The following is an 18,438-nucleotide window of genomic DNA, read 5'->3' as shown; positions in this document are numbered from 1 at the left end:
TTGAGGAAGTCATCTCATTACCCAATACAGTATGTCACAACCTGCTGTAGGAGAGAGAAACTGCTTGTTTGCTGGTTGAAAAGATAATGAGTCCAAAGATGACTGCAGTTTATTAAATATTCTATAATATATTTACATTGTCCTCAGGTTTTAATTTTACCATAGGTGAAGTACAATTAATAATTATGTCAACTGCTACAAATTTTCAGTGCAGCTGGTGTTTTCTTACAAAAGGTGTATTAAGCTAGAAAGGCTCTTAAAAGTGCTTGCCATGATCTTTTTGGTTGGAAACAAAGAAAATGAATGAATTTACATCAACAGAAGTCTAAGGGAAAAATAGTGTCCGTGTGAAAGGGGCAGTGACAGCAGAGTTTCCTAAATGATTTTGAGGATCCACAATACCTGAAAAATGTGGTCCCTTTTTCCCGGGCTAATCTCTATCGGGGGAAAAGATGCAACCAAAATCTGTTAAATTAATTAATCTGATTAGTAAAAAAATTTTTAAATGCTTCCACTTTGTACAATATTATACAAGGAAAGTATTTCTTCAGCCTTTGAAAGGGTTGATATACATTCTTAGAGGCTCTCTGCTGCTAACAGTCTGTCTACATAGGTGCCCTTTCGGGTCACTTGCGATCATCAATGGTTTTAATAAATTCAACTGCTGCTGTGAACTGCATCCACCAGTAAGATTCTTCTCCAGTTAAACAGTTAGCATAGAAGCTACTAATGTACTGAACTGTGGACAACAAGCAGGGCGGGTTTGCCTGGGAGTGAAAAAGAAAAGGTACATGCCACAATTAAGTTTGAGACCGATGTTTTAAAGATAAGTGTTACAAATGTAACAGAACAGAAATGGAATGTTATGTATATAGCACCCCTCAGCCTAGGTTTTGAATATTACACACTGGTACAGCAATGACTGTACAGACAAATACAGATTCCACACTCAGCAGCAGCTCCTTGAGCACTGTGTGCAAGAACTGGCTTTGCTAAGGAGGCATGCTGACTAATGCACTAGGGTTAACACTTACTCTCTCCTGAAAGAGTCCCCAGGATCTTTAAAATTCCCTCCAGTCACCACTGACTTCCACAGGTACAAAGGACTCTGATTTTATCAGCTCACACAGGTGAGAGCAGCCTCCAGTTCCTAGTTCTTTTGAGTCAGCAAATGGGTGCAGAGTTCTGATGAGGAACCTGGCCCTAGGCAAGGCTGCTCTCAGTACCAGCTGAGCCATAGGCCAATGTTGAGGCACAGCACGCTAGCTGATCGTTCTGATTATATGCAAATCTGGGAGTCAATGTCCCATCTGTGACTAACTTCCTGGTTCAAGTTGTGCCATACAGATGAAGTCTGCACTTTAAATCAGCTATACAGTCAACAGAATGCATAACATCTCTTCAGAGCATTTGATGGTTTACCACAAGAATTAAAGGAAAAACATATCTATATCGATCTATAAAGTATCTATGTTCTCTGATAGAAGACTCACCTTTATCAGAACAAACACCAAAACAGGAACAAAGTCATCTGCCCCAGGGACTGAATCTTCATTGGCCAAACTCAGCAGGTTCATGATGGTTGAACACATTCGCAGAATGCACTGCACTTTGTCCCGTGGGGTTTTGTAAGCGCTGATTGTGCGGATTTCGGACTGTGCAGATGGCCATGGGGCCTCCCGGAGATACACCTAAAAAGAAGAAAAACATTTCCAATTCTAGTCAGCCCAAGCGATTAAGGATCTTCTGCAGTGCACTCTAATACTGGAGACTTAAAGGCGGGAGCAGCACACTGAGGAATGGGAAATGAAGGGACAACATCAATACAGTACACATGTATCAGGAAGCCTCCCTCATTCCATGTGTATAAAAACAACACAACACTGATAAGAAGTAATATTAATGGTGTGACTCGCACACCATCAGCTTGTTCTGTTATTGATTTTCCCCAAGATAATGTTTCAGAAGAAGACAGAGACATGAGGTTCTAGCTTCCATATAAAATGATTTACTGACCCTCACCTGTTCAGAGTGCGGACCTTGAACTTAACTGGAAGCCAGGAATGTATGAGTTCTAGACCTGCCTCTGACAGGGACTTTTTCCTGCGACACTGGACTACTCACTTATAGGGATAATAACACTCTCCCTCCTACGTGGGGGCGCTGTGAGGATTTACTGTTGTAAAGCAATTTGAGGAAGAAACATGCTGCATAAAGGGCGAAGTATTATCCAGGTTAAAAACCATTATGCTAGGACTAGGAGCTAAAATTCTGTGCTCTTGCACAGGTATAATTCTTAAAGTCATGTGTGTAAAAAAGCTGAAAATAGCTGACAACTCAAAAATTAGATGGTAACAAACCACAAGTCCCAGTGATGATTGACGCTGGTGATACTCTAAACAAAATTAGCTCTCAGCCATTTGTGGCTATTTCCACTGCTCCACGCTGACTCAACAAACATTCTAGGCTTCAGAGTGAGACCTAGACAGTGACAATCCTGGAATCTTATTAGGAAGATAAGGAAGGCAGTATCAGCAGCCACGGGAAGATGAAGAATTATCTTCATTAGAGACACCCAAGGTTGAACTTGATATCTGTCCATCAGGGATTGCTTGGGAATAATAGAATTATCCCTGCATTGATGCAGGGATATAGATTACTAGGAGTACTTTCCAACCTAGGTAATACGAAGAGATTTTAGTTTACCTGGTGAATATAAACCACAACTACGATGTACATGAATCTTGAGCCCTTTACCTAAGTCACCTTTTTTTTCCTTTAACAGAGTTACTGCTTGTCAGTTCAGGTGGGTTGGATATTGTTCGTGGCATTTTTTTTAAACAAAGGACCCTTCATATTAGTTTAATATTAATCAGTGCACAAGTGACAAATGGTAAATACATCTTCAGACTTGTTTAATCAGTGAAATATAACAGTATCACCCAGTGACAAGGAGTAAACTGTACAGCTACGTCGCCTGCTTTAGGAAGAGGAGAAGTGCTGTTATTTCCTCTAATTTTAAATACAAAAATAGAGGGAAGAAGCAGTTGTTACCTCTGGTATCTGAAGGGCTCGGTGGTTTGCAGTCACTACCTTAGACAACCTTTGGATATGCTCATGAAGGACCCTGAAAAAGAAGGGAACAAAAGTGAAGTGAGAAAAGGAGAGACACAGCCAAACAAATGTAGTTTTCATAGAAGAGGTAAAACCCGCTTTTCGATTTCCCATGCAATAAGACAAGTTTATAAATTAGACCTATCTGAACGATACACTGCGACATAAGAGTGAACAACAGGAACACCATCTACAAATAATAATCATGGTCAGTTTGCATTGGCCTCACTAACAGCAGGACTTGCCTTATGGTACACCAAATTCAATACCATGCTGGCTGCAGCAATCAAAAACCTGGTGCCTTTCAGAAGATGAAGAACCAGGAGGCACGTGGCCAACTGCACCAAAACTGTAAATGGAGGGTGTGTGCCCTGACAAAGGTTTTAATTAGCCACTGTGGAACACAAAACTACAGGGGTTATCACCTAGTTCCTACATCATACAGTTAGGATTATTTTCCTCTGGTTTTAGTAGCTTGCTGTGACTGCAGATCTTTGCATAGGATGCTAAAGTAAAAACCTAAAATAGTTTCTCTCTCATACAGAAAACCCATTTAAAGTAAACAATTAATTAAGGCAAAACAAAGGGGTTGTGTGGTAAGGCTAGCTTATCTGCCTAGGCAGTCAAGTTTGTTTCCTGGAAAGAGCAGTGCTTCTCCCTTTACAAACTGTGAGATAACTCAGGAACATCTAGTGTTGTTCACTTACTGGTCACGCAAAATGTCTCCATCCTGATTAGGGTAGAATGAGAGTTTGAAAATGCGATTCATCACACTGCGTTCTATGGCTAGCTGTGCATCCTGGAGCTGCTCTTCACTGGCATTTTGCCAGATGACATCCTGGGCCATGGCCCCATATAAAAACTGAAGAAAGTCTTCTACTTGGGCTGTTTTATCATCTGCTGCAGTGAGTTTCTGGAAATCTGAATACAAAGCAAAAGCAGGAAACTCAACTAAAAAGGCAAATTAAAGCAGTTTCCTATGGCACTTCCAGAAAGTAGAGCCAGAAACTGGTCAACGGTGGTAAGGATTCTTGTTTGTAGCTTTGTGGGTCGGTGGGGGAGTATGGGGAGGAACACGGTCATTCCAATGAAGAAATTAGAAAAAAGTAGAGAATACATTTTGCAGACTGTGTGGTCTAAGCACTCTGGTTGGCACTGCACTACTCACTTCATCTGAGGCCCTGAGCAAGTTATCTAATTCTCATGACTCACCCCTTCCCCCCCCAAATATTGATACTTGTCTACCTCCCTCACTGTGCACTAGGAAGAGGAACAGTGCTAAGTATAATTACTGTAAAGGTCACCAACAGGGACCAATAGCATTAAGGCTGCCAGACATTATCACTAGGAAGGGAGGAGATTAAGAAAGCCCACGTGTACCATTTTCCAGTCTTGTATTTGATTAAATATGCATTGTTACTATAGTCATATTCATGTAACAAAACGTATACTAAAATACAGGGCGTGCAATGCAGCCAAGGTAATGCAATGCAACAGGACCACTGGCCACCGCTCTCGGTTCCTCCCACTCAGGAAGCACAGCTATCAATTCCACCCCCCTGCAGCCACCATTGCTAGTTCTGCTCTCCAGCCTAGCAGCTCAGACGTTCTTTCAGGACCAAATTTCTCCTTTCCACTCAGTGAAAATGTTTATTAAGCTGCAGCACAGCAAAGCCCGAAACCATGGAGTGACTATGCATCGCTTTTTTCCTCTATCTTTCTCTGCTCAGATTACTTTCAGATTCTATATGTGGATAGATTTTTAAAAGCAGTTACTTTAAGGCAGTAGTTCTCTAGACTAAGGTACCCTGTGTCAAGATGAATCCCATGTATAAGCTTTCCAAACACCAATTGTTCCCTGTATCCTCTGAGACGCAGTCAGACTTGGTTTCAACCAGTAAACAAATCTATTCTAGAAGTCTAACTTGAGGCACAGTCTATTTATTTTTAAATACTGAACACAAAAAGGTACAGATGACCCACATGCTACATTAAATTACCTTGAATGAATTCCCTTATCTTTTTTTCTTTGCTTTCCAGAAGTAACCTCACACAAACTGTGGTGAAATATCTGTTGGCCACTTCCTTATCACGTAGAACCCTCTGCAGGAGCCTTTCCAGATGGGCGTGTGTGGTCTGCAGGCCTTGGCGACACCGAGTTAAATAAGCAATGTATGGAGCCCTTTTCCTAAAATTAAAAATGTTTCTCTCATTAGCGATTCCACAATAAAGACAGAAGTAGGACACTAGCTACCTAACCTGGTTACAGACTGACATGAGAGGAGTCCTCAACTCTCCTAGGTTTTATGGAAGAGCAAGTCCTGAATTCAAGCTACCGTACAACCTTCTGTTCAGTGCCTCAGCCTATGCAGTAAGACACAACTATCCAAATTCCACTGCTGGTTCACTGCCACCACAGCCCTCCCACTCCAAGAAGTGAGAGATTGCAGTGGAATCTAAATGCAGGTCTCCTGTACGCCAATGCAGAGCAGCACCCTCAGGCTGGCCTACCAACATTCTGACTGGAGTTTGTTACTAGTTGGGAGTGATTTAAGATTCAAGCCTTTTATGGTTCAATTCCCAGAAAGGAGAGATAATTTTAGCATTTGGTGGGAAAGTGGAGATGTAAAAAGTTGTCTTTTGCTAAGCCAAGTTGGACACTTCCATCTGCACATGGCAACTGCTTAATAATGATACACAAAACAAATTACCTATAATCCTCTGCAATGGAGGCCAGCAGCTTTCGACATGTCCGGTTATCAAAGCGGCTTACACAGCGCATTGTCTCCTGCAGTTGGGCCATCAAATTCTTATCTTGGAGGTTAATAGCTTCAGCTAACTGAACTTTCAGGAAGCACACAATTTCGTTGTCTGACCAAAAACATGACAGAATTAGTATACTGCCTACATGGTTTTTTCCCCACAGACAGAAATGAGGTGGAAGAGTGCTTTTATCTGAGAGAGCTGCATGGAAAAGCTGGTGCACATAATACTTTCAAACCATTACACTTATGTATGTTAAGTAATATCCAGCACTCGTGTTATTTTGATATACGTTTGCCACAATTATTTAGGAAGGGCCTTTAAATGCCCTAGATAAGAGATAAGTAAAGGAAAAACCGCAAGTAAAAAACTTAGAACTGCATGTACATGTATTACATACATGCAAATGTACACATGTGCATACTTTTCTTAAGAAAAAAGCTGAGTTAATCTGAAAAGACACTAACTCATCTAGTGCATCCTTTCTCATTTTCCTACAGTTTCTCTGCAGCTCCGTTTTATAACGTTTTAACAGGAGGCTATTCCCTGGGAGACTCAGATTCTGCCTACACTACAACTTTGCCAAGGTACCTTGTTACAACATACTGGAAACTGGGATTTGGCAGGTTGTCCCATATTTGGGGGAAGCATGCAAGAACATATGATGAGGGTAGGAGTAGGAAAAGCAATGCAAAATAGAGATGTGTGTGTTTGTACATGTAAGAGGATTTACCTTCAGGGTCGGTGTGATCTGGTAGGCCGTTTCTTGTCGAATGGGACAACATTGGGAAGGCAATGGAATCTGCTGAACAAAGAGCCAGTCTCAGTTTCTTCTTTGCATCCCTAAAGAGAACAAGTGTTATTTTCTCTAAATACAGTGTTGCTTAAAACACACTTGCAATGACAAGTATTTACATCTTTAAAATCTCCTAGAAACTTTTTAATGCAATCTTAACAGACTCAGATGGTAAAGATTTAATATTTTCAAATAGTGCCAACAGCACTAACGCTTTTGACGATACGCTAGTTCAGCTCTTCCAACAGACTGCTCTCATTCAACACTTAGCTTTGGAAAAGGTATCTTTCAGTAAGTACTGGAATACAACTTCATGAAACTTAGTCCAGACCTTGGTTCTTTCAGAATCTTTACCAACTAAAATTAATGACATCTTTTCAGTGAATTTCATGCTCGTGAAAGGTGTCCAGCTTAGCAACCCTGAAGACTGACATTCTCCTTCCATAACAGGCACAGCATACAGACCTTATCACGCTGCTTTGGCAATGTTCCTCAACACTGATCTGGAGCGGCCTCCCACAATTCTCGGACTATGAACACTAATCTTTGGCCTTTCCACTGGGACTGTCAAGGTTGCTAATAATTGGCCAACTGAAGTGAAGCCCTACATTCAACTCACTGGCATTTCTGTTTGTCTGTAACCAGTAACTTTTGAACACTGCATTCAATCAATTCCCGAATTTCAGGAAACGTTTTAAGCATTAATGGACAGAATCCTTTTGATTTTGGTGAAAGATGGACAATTAGAGAAGCCTGATTTTCACAAAATCAGGCCCACACAATGCCCATTTGGTGCTGCAGGCAGAAGAATCTCTCTAGTGCTACTGCTGCCTACAGACATCACATGCAACAGCGACAGGCTGCTCTCTTTCACTGGGTGCACAGCTTGGCCTACATAAGCAACAGAGCATTTTCAGTTCCAAAGTGCCAGACATGTTTGTACCAAAAGTGCAGAACTGTATTGGAAAAGCTGCAGCTGGCACAAAAGAAAACAGTCCCTGCCCCAAAGAACTTACAATACAGGATGCTCTAATTATTTAGGCATAAGTCCACAAATAACTGGACCAATACCAAAAAATCATGTAATTTACTGAAGCGATATTGGTAGTAACTACTTTCAGTTACTATTAAGCAGGGCTGAATTCAAAGCAATGACCTAGAAGCCATAGATAAAATATACCAGTACCAACCCCCTGAGCAATCCAGACACCTTGTGTATATTAGCTAATGCATAGTTTAATGTATAATATTTAAGCATCTCTACATCAACCCTGTATTATATTAGGCATGCGGCCCAGATGTCTGGGATCTTCATTAAGGAATTACCTTTCAGTGCTTTCTACCAAAACAAACTAAATATCTTAATTCCTTTAGCAAACACGAATCCACATGAATATATACAATTCTGGGAGTTTTTTCAAGCGTCAGTCCTAAATGGTATATGCACAGAGACAGATGGAATCAATTGCTTCAGTCCAAAAGTTAAACAGGTTCATTAAAATAAGTATGAGATCCTTTATCACAGGAGGTTCAAATGCTAGAAGAAACTGGAGGTAGAACAAAAAGGAGAAACCTAGAATGCAGTAAAGCTGAATAAGAAAGATGATAGGTGAAAAAGGGCATATGGTTACATATGCTTGTAACATGATATAGCAGCAAAAAGCCAATGCAACTTTGGACTGCATTCGTGGAGGCATCACATCATGGGAAAGGCGTGTAGGTCCTTCTCTATACAGCTGTGGTGCAACTGCACCTGGGCAGGTGTATTCAGTTCTTAGGCCCCTAATTTCCAAAAAGAGACAGGAGGAAGTTCGGAGGAGAACAACAGAAATGATCAGGGAGCTGGAAAGAAGGACAAAGAAGAAACCCAGAGAAAGAGAGAAGTTATTTGGCATACTAAAAAGTATAAGTGGGAGGAAAAGAGTGGGACTAAGCAGAGGGAAATATAGGTGGAACATCAGGAAAACCTTCTTGAGAGTGTGCTCCAACAGCCTGAAAAATACACTCAGTAGAAGTGGTGGAGATCCTATCATTTAACTACATATTTTAAACTACACTGGACAAAACATCTGGAAGTGTACAGTAAGAAACAATACTACTGGTCCCCAGGAGACTAATTCTTTTCCACTATTAAGATTTAGGATATCTACAGTATATATTATGATTTCTCTGCAGATCAACCACATGGCTTCAGCTTTTGTGTTAATCCAACACCAAAATCAAAGTTACACACACAAATATTATGTTTACCTGTAAGAGAAAGCAGAGTCTTGTGGCTGTGCTACTTGACTTGCAGAATCTGGGAGGTCATCAGCTGACATATTCTGCAGGGCTTCATCACGTGGAGAGTCGTGTATACTTTCACCATCTCCAATTACCTCTAAGCAAACATTCCAACAGAGAATTCATAGAAAGGAACTTGACTGTCTAGTACTATATTGTTTATTTGCTTTTTCTCATTTTTAATTTCCAAGAAGATTTTTTAATTATATGGAAAAGAAACGTAAGTCAATCCATCCATCCATCAAATAAATAAATAAATAAGGAATTTTAGAGTAAATTAAAAACAATTCAAAAGATGTAATGTACAATTTGCTTTTAAAAGGAATCATATAATTCTGTTTTAGATCTCAATGTCCTCTTATTGTTTTCCAGTTTTTCTAAAAAATTGGTAATATGAGATGCATAAGCTAACGACACTGAGAAATCCCAATTGATTCAAATCAAGGAGTTCTGGCCTTGGAGATTATCGCTTAGCTCCCACTATCAGCGTGGATGCAATTATAAATTAAACAAAAAGAGAAACCTCCTTGCACTAGAGAGAGTGTTAATACAGTTCAGGTGTTGGTACTATCATTTGACTAGAATATTTAAGAGGTGCTCAACATTACCACCGAGAGGTTTTCTGTTGCCCATTTTTTAATGTTGTAGCTGCAGCACTGGAAAAGTTCTTACCTGCACTTTCATAATTTACTATAGCTCCTTCGCTTGGGCTGGTTCGCTTAATAGCATTCCTGTATTTGTCCAGGATATCCTCTGCAGCCTGTGCCTGTGCACTTAGCCTGGGACTGGGATCATCTGAACAATGAGGAAAATATAACAGGAATTAGCTCCATGTGGTGCTGAGGTCAATGCTAAGTGTAAACAACACTGCATAACAAGTTTAAAACCCATTAAGTCTTCAGGGCAAGTACTGACTAACCACAATAACCTCCTCAGTTAGGAAGCTAATTTTGAATATTAAAATGTTCTCTCTATACTAGTATATACATTTCTGTAAAAGGTAATGTTTTGGCTCTTCCAGGAGAGCATTTGGGGTGCAGAGTCTTAGTAAAGGAGCTCCAAGGGCAATATCATTTACAAACCTTGAAGTGTTGAGAATCTCTCAGACACAAAGTCATCTTTGTCTTTTTCTTGTTTTTCTTTTTTTCTAAATGGTATAGGAGCTGGAAATTACAGAAAGTCTGTATAAGACACATTATACATGGAGACAATACAGCATGGAATTACAAACTACGTTGAGAAACTGTAAGAAACAGGAAGTTTAACATCAAATAAAGGCTCCATGAAGGGCATTTAGATGTGTAAGAAACTGCAAAAGTGATGTCTGAAGCTTCTCAGTAACACAAGTTCTCTTTAAATACAAAAGTTAATGACACCCAAGCCTGTGGGTTGAAACAGGAAGCCTATTGTGATCATATTACAAATTATGTCCTTAATAGCTACTAAACTAAGCCAGACAATCAGCACCCCCAAAAAGCATTGAAGCATAGTGCCTTCTGAGTTCAGTATTTTTCATTTACTGATTAGGAATTGAAACTGGCTAGTTTCACAAATTTACTCTAGCCATATGTCCACAGATCCAGAGTTATGCATTGATTATAGCAATGTCAATTGTTTCTGGCAACAACTTCCAATTAATGGTTCCTGATAAAAGTCACAATCCACTATACAATACTAAAACTTGTAGAAAAATAAAATTCAGTTGTATAAAAGTAGTTAAGTCCAATTCATTTAAGAAGAGTTTCCCCTCTGTAAACTGGGGACAATGCGGTTCTGTTTTCACAAGGGTGTTGTGATGTTTAACATTTAGATAATATTTTATGTATGCAAAGTCTTAAATACTAGAGATTATCTTTTAGACTGAATGTATACTTAATATCCTTTACTTCTAAAACAGTACCAATACCCATAAATTCAAAGACTCTTTTGTGATCTACTGGACAGATTGAATCATTTACAAGATCTCCAACTGTGCACTACCTGATTTTGTTAAGTAATTAGCATAACAATCTTGGATTAAAACATAGAAAGGGAAGACAGTACTGTGAGCCGGGACTGGTTGCAACCTTCATGTAGTCAACTACTCAGACTGACCATTTAATATATGATCTCACAGTAACTGGAGAGTTACAGAAGTCACAGAAGTTTTCCTACCAAAGTGCAGATTTATTGAAAGCAATGTGCAGCATTTCTAAAAGCGCCAAGAATGTGTAAATGTGAGACTCTGTTACCTTTGGGCATGGCAGAAACGAAACGCTTTCTCCACCAGGGTTTGTTCCTGTCAGATTTCTCATCATCACTATCTTTTCGTTCCTCAATCTATAGGGAAAGTGAGCTTTTTATTTCAATCTACACTATGCTGAAATCATTACATGATTTTGTAAAATGGAAGACTGAAAAATATTTTCTTGATTACCATCAACAGATCATCTCACATTACCTGCAAAACAGCACTACAACAGAGTAAAATAACCTGCTCCTGAAAGTTTAAGTCCTCCCTTGGAGGAGTGTTTATAAGTTTGAGTGTAACCCTTTGTTCTGGACTAAAAGTTGGTCTACAACAATCCAAGAAAATCTCTTACATCTTAGCTTTGACTTTTATAAGTCATACTACAGGCCACCTTTCAGAAGGTGCCAGAATTGCACTATGCTTCCCTAATTAATATATTTAATGCTAACAACACTAAACACACATTTCTACTCAAAAATGACAAGAAAGAAAAACAAACATGCAAAATCAGTCCAGCTTCATAACGAATGCCTTACCTCTCCTCTAGAGGAGTCTTTACTGGGGGATGATGAAGAGGACTGAGGTGCAACCACTGAAGCAGCTGCCCCAATGTTGGGTGTTTGTGTAGGAAGCTCCCTTTCTTCATTACCAGGCCGCCTGTTCCAGCCAGGATCACTCATAGGTCTCCGAACTGATGACACTATGTCAGAGCTTCTGCTGCGGACCAGTCTTTCTGGGTAGGAATGCCTTTGTTTGAACGCCTCCAAATCGGTTGGGATTAAGATGTGGGAGCCAAAATTTGGTAATCTGGCCTCATTACCTCCCATAGTCCCTTCCAAGATTGGGGGATCTGGTGGCGGATGAGCGGGTCTTGCATAGTGCACTTTAGGCCGAACCACTGCTGATACACCTGAAGCAATGACACATTACATAATTGAACCAAACATTAGAATTATACCGTGGTGGTTATGTGTGGTGGTACAAGCATTTCTCAAATGGGTAAGATTTTTTCCCAGCTAAAATGGACAGCAGCCTTTGATGTATAGATCTTAAAAACAAGAATAGCCCATTCTTTACAATTTACCTTCGTGTGATGACAAAGGGTCAAACAATGCAAGCAAAGAGTCCGACTGAGAAGGGGGAGAAGTCAACTGACTGGCTCCTGAAACAATACAGAAAGTGGGTCTGCATGTACCATGCACTATTCACGGCTTCTTAGCTAGAGTGCTGCACAATACAAATGCATTCACAGAGCTTATGAAACAGGCAGCATTTAGATCCTTTTACAATGTTAATGAATAGTTAACACACTTCAAAATGTACTGACAGGAAGGCACCTGAAAGCACTCACAGGACTGAACAGTCAAATTATTATAAAAACTTTAAAAAAAGAGAGCACAGCGAGGGGAGAGAGTCTCAAACGCAAAAGAGCAGTCAACCTAACTTAGTAGAATTAGATAGAATAAAGACTCAGATCTCAGACTCTGCAGTATGTCATCACCTCCTCTTTCTAGTCATAAGCATAAACACTTCTGATCAACAAATATGGAGAGAATATTTGTAAGCCGTTTCTCAAAAACCAAAAAATACATTTTCTAAATATAAGTGAACTTTTCTTCTACGCAGAATTTACCGCACTTTTTCTTACTGGCATGTAAAGTGTTAAAAGGTTTTACAGTTGCAAGTTTAACAATTCCTGATGAGCTCTCATCTAAGACACAGTATATTTTTCACTTACTATCCAAGGGCTTTACTTACCATGAGCTGTTTCATCCATATCAGGACTTGTCACAGAATCTTTCCCTCCAAAGTCAGAGCTACACTCAGACCTAAGGTCCTCGATCTTATTAGGAATATCCTCAGAGGTTGCACTAATACCTTACAAATAACAAAAGAAGGATCTGTGAGGATCTTTGAGACAAAAAGAATACAGAAATAAAAAACATTAAACTTTTTTGTGACAGTTGCAATGAGCTGAGGTGTTCTTGCTGCCAACTCCCAAACACTGAATTCAAGAGAAATGGCAGCTTGACATTCTGAAAGCCATGACTTTAGAAATGTTCTGGTATACGGTTTTGTAATCTTTGGGTTCCATCTTTTTATTCCACTATTAAATATACACAATATATTCTTTGATGCTATGACTGGCAATATAAAGGACCTTAAGACTGACAAATAATTTACACAAATCTATGACCGGAAATTTAAGGAAGATGCAGCAACAGAGATTACAGAGGTGTGCTACACAAAATGGGATGAAGATAAGCTGAAGGCAGGTGTCCATAGTGAAATGCAAGGAAACATTAGGCGATTTCTTAGATTCAGATACCCTATTGCAAGTCTCTGCTTCTGTACAAACAGATTCTCTGGATTTCACTCTATTTTTAGTAAGATGAAGAGTATGGTACTGCCACTCCGGAAATCAGAGTATGAGCACCAGACAAAAAAAATCCTTTTATGGATGAGAGTAAATATGATGAAACTAAGCACATGGCAAAACATACTGGTTATCATCTAACAAAGCAGAACTTGTTCCTGAAAATAAAAACACACCTGACACGACGCTGAGGCCTGGTGTACTGGGACGAGAACTGACCTCCCTCACATCTGTGTCATCAGAGGTGCTGCCCAGTCCAGAACAGCTTTCCAGCTCCTGCAGTCTTTCCTCCTGCTTTAGGTCTGGGGCCTCTAAATAGGAAATGGTGTGCATGCATTACTGCCGGCTGTTATATTCTCTTACAATTCACATGCAAAAAGGTGGTGTAGGGATTTAGATTTTAATGTAAAAAGAGAGTCTAGCTAACTTTATGAAATGTACTCTGAAATGGCAACAAATAATTTGAGCTATTTCAGCCAATTCTACTTTGCTGTACTGCAGGCAAGACAATGCAGACAGTCCTTTATATCTGCAGGGGCATTTTGCTACATCTATTTTTACTCTAACAAAAACCAAAATTTAAATTATTGAGTTTCCTAGCCAGAGACTATGGAATCATATATTAAATGCTCATGAAAACATTGAAACTATGTAAAAATTCTGCCTAGAAAGATTCCCATAGTTCTACGATACACCTTTTATTCTTAGTTTTTCCAGAAGACTAAACAGTCACCAAGCCATGCTAGATCTGCTCTCACATTATAATCTAGTCTTCTGGCTTACGTCTTCTATCCATTGCGGTAAGGTTAATGGAGTCACAAAGCTTAGCCTCTCCTGTGCATTAGAAATCCTTGTGCACTGCACCTAACTCACCCAAACTAATTAAAAACAAGACACATCACATCACATCTGCCATCCTCCTAGTCATTGCTCATCATACACCCTTCCACCCACCTTACAGCATACTACCCATCCAAAGAGAATGGCTATAAAACGGCTTATTTTGTGCAGCCTGAGTGCTATATTGGGAATCTATATTCACAATATGTCAATCTTAAAGACTTCCATAATTCTCATAGTTTTACTTTGGAATCATAAGCAATCATCTTTGTTTGAAAAAGGACCACTCGGATTATCACCTGTCCTTTGAAATAGCTTGTGTTGTCTTTGGGCAGGTAATATTCCCTCTCAAAGTGATGGTTTCAAGTGATGCACTTATCTAAAACTATTTATGAAATAATGCTTTGCAGTTCATGTCAAAGACCAATCTAAAGAGGATTTGTGGGATTCTGACCTGAATCACTTGGCAATACCTCCACACTCCAAGCTTCACTGGTGGTTTCGGATATGGTTGACCCTGTGCAGGGGTCAAGCAGCACAGATCCTGAACCCGGCAAACACAGCAAGCTGCCAAGCATGTTCTCTGCAGCTGCACCTGTACAACCAAGAGGAAAGAAAGGATCAGGTAGGAAAGATGAAAGGATTCTAGTAAGACAGACACCATAAACTGGGTGTCCAGTATTAAGTCATTATAAAAAAGACACACAACAACTATTGGGGAAAAACAAAAACAAAACAAACCAGAAGAAAGTACCCATAACAAAGGCAGGACAGAGGTCTAAAGTTTTCCTACAAAGAAACTAAGATTTAACAACACATTTATTTCATAACTACAGAGAGACTGAATGAGAGCTCCAAAAGCCTCCTTGCTTTGCAGAAAGCTTAAAGTAGTTTTCAGTTTCAGTAGCTGTCAGTTACCTGCAATTTCTTGCAAACGGTCTTCATCAATATTTGGATCAAAGTCACTGCCCAAGACATCTGTGCTCCAGGTCTCACTCACAGTTTCTGATATGTCCCTATCATCAGTCAATCCCATCATATCACGAATTTCAAATTTACGGAGCTTGTCATCAAGATTATCCTGAGTCGTAGCTATGTAAAAATAAAAGGTTTCTCAAAAATTCTCCAATACGCTATAGGACAGGAAACTAATTCTGTCAAGTAAAATGCAGTTTTAAATAACTGTACAGCACTTTAATAATAAACACAATATTTTGTATAGTCAAATAGATGCAATGTGGTGACACTCTTTATTCCTATTTGAGAAAAACACTAGAGATTGATTTATGAGAGAAGGTTTAAAAAGTGTATATATTTGCCAAACATAGAGCTATCATAATGGTCTACAACTATGAATGACAGACACCAAGGAGTGATTAATTTATGGAAGGGAGATTAGTTTGTGGAAGGGAAGAGGTTGAATTCCTATCAGTTGGAACACTTTGCCCTCTCCAGTTAAATTGTCGGTAACTACAAAAAATATCTACGGTCTAACATTTCCAATTGGTACAATTCAAATCATCCTTTTCCCTCTTGAAAAGGAAGGCATAATAAAACAAAAATTTAAAAATATTTTATTATAGTGACTGAGATTTCAAAATACAATACCAGTTCTCTGTTCTGAGAATAACGTTAACATTGTTTTAGTGGACAACAATAGCTGGCTAATGAAAAAAATAAATGAAAATGTGAGAGATTCAAAAAAGTGTGGAAGTAATTAAATGATGTAGAAAGCCCCTTTATTCATCTCTGACATATCTAAATTAGATATGTCAAACTGATGGATTTAGAGAAATTGTAACAGTCTACACACTTTGAACTGTTTATCTGCACCTACCTTGTTCATGTTCTAACAGCTGCAGGGCTTCAACACCATTGCTCCCAGAAGGCCCTGCACCAAGCTCTGACACAGACTCTCCTTCTAAATCCAAAGAGGACACAGAATTGGAGCGATTTGAAGGACCTGATGAAAATTGATTTTTCTGTTAGGTTCGTTCAGATCAAGCTATTTGTTTTCCAAACTCGTAGCATGAACAGTACAAGATGCAACTTACTTGCAAGACTGCAAAAAACTGAGCTGAAGCCTGTCATTTTCAATACAAATTAGCCACTTATGTGAAATACTGAACTGAGGAACTCAAAAATTCTTCTCAATATGGTGAATTTAGAAAGTGTGTTAAATACCAACATCTCAATTATCTTGTAGAATTAGAAACTGGAACACTTAGCACTCCAGTAATTAACACTTTACAACTTCGTAGTGCCACAAAACAACATTAACTAATCTTTAGATACCTTGTCACTCATGGTTAGCACATCATTAGTGTACTAGCTTTTAGCCAAATTCAAATACAAACTTTTGTAATTATTTGTTTTCTCTAATATCTTGATTTTGTTTATCTTGAAAAACAAGAAGGAGAGAAAAAACTAATTACGGAAAGTTAAATAAAACAACATATTACCTGGAACATTTGAACAGCTTGTAATTTTCAATATTTTCAATATCCCATATAATTCAATATCCCATATAAACCCTTCTTTGCTGTATGTGATGCTCATATAAAAGAGCTGTTGTTCTAGGCTCCTAACATTTTGGCATACAAAAAAAATTGATGAAAATAAGATTAAAAGTCAGTATGTGAACTAGAAATTTATGGACAATTTAGATTGCAGTTATGCCAATAACATGCACCAAGTTGAAAACCCTTTTATCCTTTTTTCAACTACAGTCAATTTTTGTTCATCCTTTCCAGTACAAAATTATCTTCAGCAACCTGTATGTCAAAGTTTCAGCCAAGAGTGACTTTTTAGGGCCAAACATGAAAGCAGGCTTTCAGGGGAAAATGGGACAGCCTTTACAAAGGCAGATATGACATGCTGTATATAACAGTAGCGTCTTTTAGAATTAAAATCTGACACAAAACTTTCTGAATTACTTAAGTAACCCTTCACCTTCAGATATTCCTTCCAGATTATCACTGCAGAGGGAAAAGCGCAAGGTTTTATCAGGTTTACCATGGAGTTTGGTTTCATCAACAGGGACATCTCCTTGTCCTCCATCGGCAAGCTGCATGTTCAAGACCTATGGGGGAGAGGGAGAGGAAGAGAATCAACATGTTTAATTGACCCAGAAAAAAATTAATTAATTTTATTTACAATCAGTCTAACAACTGAAACCAGATTTTTTTTCAACTTTTCTAGATCTTTAATGGCACAGTCAATATCTAACATCTCACATTTAAGGAAAGGTCATTTGAATCAAAAAACTGAGCACTTTTCTAAGTAACAGCCTGGTGAGATTTTAAAATAGCCAAGATTTAGACATGCCGTAGATCATGAAAATGGAACCTCAACTGACTTTTTTCTCTAATGCCACTTTAATATCACATAGCAATCGGTAAGTACAGGACTCCAAGAGGAGGGAATCTGAACTATTGGGGCAAGACACTAATAGACGTAAGGAAGTATACTGTCCTCTTATTCAAAGGACACATTATGCCAACAGTTGGAGATGGGTAACGTAATACTTGGATATTCAGCCTTTACAAGCTCTGATATGGCAGCTCAAGTTTGCTCCCAAGCAATGTAACGTGGAGTAACATCTCCACAGGCTTGGCAGAATTAACTCTTCATGATTTATTATGCTGCAGTAGTTAAGTCTGTTTCATCACTTTCATTCTAAATACTACGTTTCAAGAGTTTATAACTTGGGCATGCACAGTAACTTCAGGCTACAAAATTTTTCCAGAGGATTAGCATAAGACATAATATGCTTGCAAAGCACAGAACAAACCAGTTCCTTCGGAGACACTAAAATCTCTTGGATCTATGAATCAGAAGGTTTTACCCTACTAAGAAAGATGAGGCATGTCTCTGCGCCGAATGACAAGGCAGGGATGGCTTAATGAAGGTGGTGTTTATCTGCTTTCAAAATCCAACTGCAGACATCACACGTTTACCTGGCAGCAGAGAAACACCAAAGCCATATAAAACACAATACTTACTTTACAGTTGTCCTCCATGGCTTCTTCAGAG

General features: G+C 39.0%; 1 protein-coding gene across 9 annotated transcripts in view; it reads right to left on the bottom strand.

Moving 5' to 3' along the window:
• Positions 1-292: 292 nt before the first annotated feature.
• Positions 293-18,438, bottom strand: part of GAPVD1 (GTPase activating protein and VPS9 domains 1) — a 59,937-nt gene continuing 41,791 nt past the window's right edge. For 4 of the 9 annotated variants that reach the window (XM_073314562.1, XM_073314560.1, XM_073314566.1 and 1 more), the window contains 19 exons: positions 17,356-17,485; positions 16,241-16,366; positions 15,322-15,495; positions 14,858-14,998; positions 13,740-13,874; positions 12,945-13,064; positions 12,271-12,348; positions 11,723-12,096; positions 11,188-11,275; positions 10,039-10,119; positions 9,629-9,751; positions 8,924-9,053; positions 6,611-6,720; positions 5,826-5,985; positions 5,115-5,302; positions 3,822-4,035; positions 3,055-3,127; positions 1,494-1,691; positions 293-767 (listed from right to left, as the gene is read on the bottom strand). In XM_073314562.1, coding sequence (XP_073170663.1) covers positions 627-767; positions 1,494-1,691; positions 3,055-3,127; positions 3,822-4,035; positions 5,115-5,302; positions 5,826-5,985; positions 6,611-6,720; positions 8,924-9,053; positions 9,629-9,751; positions 10,039-10,119; positions 11,188-11,275; positions 11,723-12,096; positions 12,271-12,348; positions 12,945-13,064; positions 13,740-13,874; positions 14,858-14,998; positions 15,322-15,495; positions 16,241-16,366; positions 17,356-17,485 — 2,784 coding nt within the window. In that variant the 3' untranslated portion in view covers positions 293-626. The remainder of the gene's footprint in view (positions 768-1,493; positions 1,692-3,054; positions 3,128-3,821; positions 4,036-5,114; positions 5,303-5,825; positions 5,986-6,610; positions 6,721-8,923; positions 9,054-9,628; positions 9,752-10,038; positions 10,120-11,187; positions 11,276-11,722; positions 12,097-12,270; positions 12,349-12,944; positions 13,065-13,739; positions 13,875-14,857; positions 14,999-15,321; positions 15,496-16,240; positions 16,367-17,355; positions 17,486-18,438) is intronic. The other 5 variants (XM_073314564.1, XM_073314568.1, XM_073314563.1 and 2 more) reach the window with 4 other exon arrangements.

Source organism: Lepidochelys kempii, chromosome 16, assembly GCF_965140265.1.
Source record: "Lepidochelys kempii isolate rLepKem1 chromosome 16, rLepKem1.hap2, whole genome shotgun sequence".
In the NCBI taxonomy this organism is placed as follows: Eukaryota; Metazoa; Chordata; order Testudines; family Cheloniidae; genus Lepidochelys; species Lepidochelys kempii.
The sequence above is the reverse complement of the archived record's forward strand: the minus strand, read 5'-3'. Positions and strand labels throughout refer to the sequence as shown.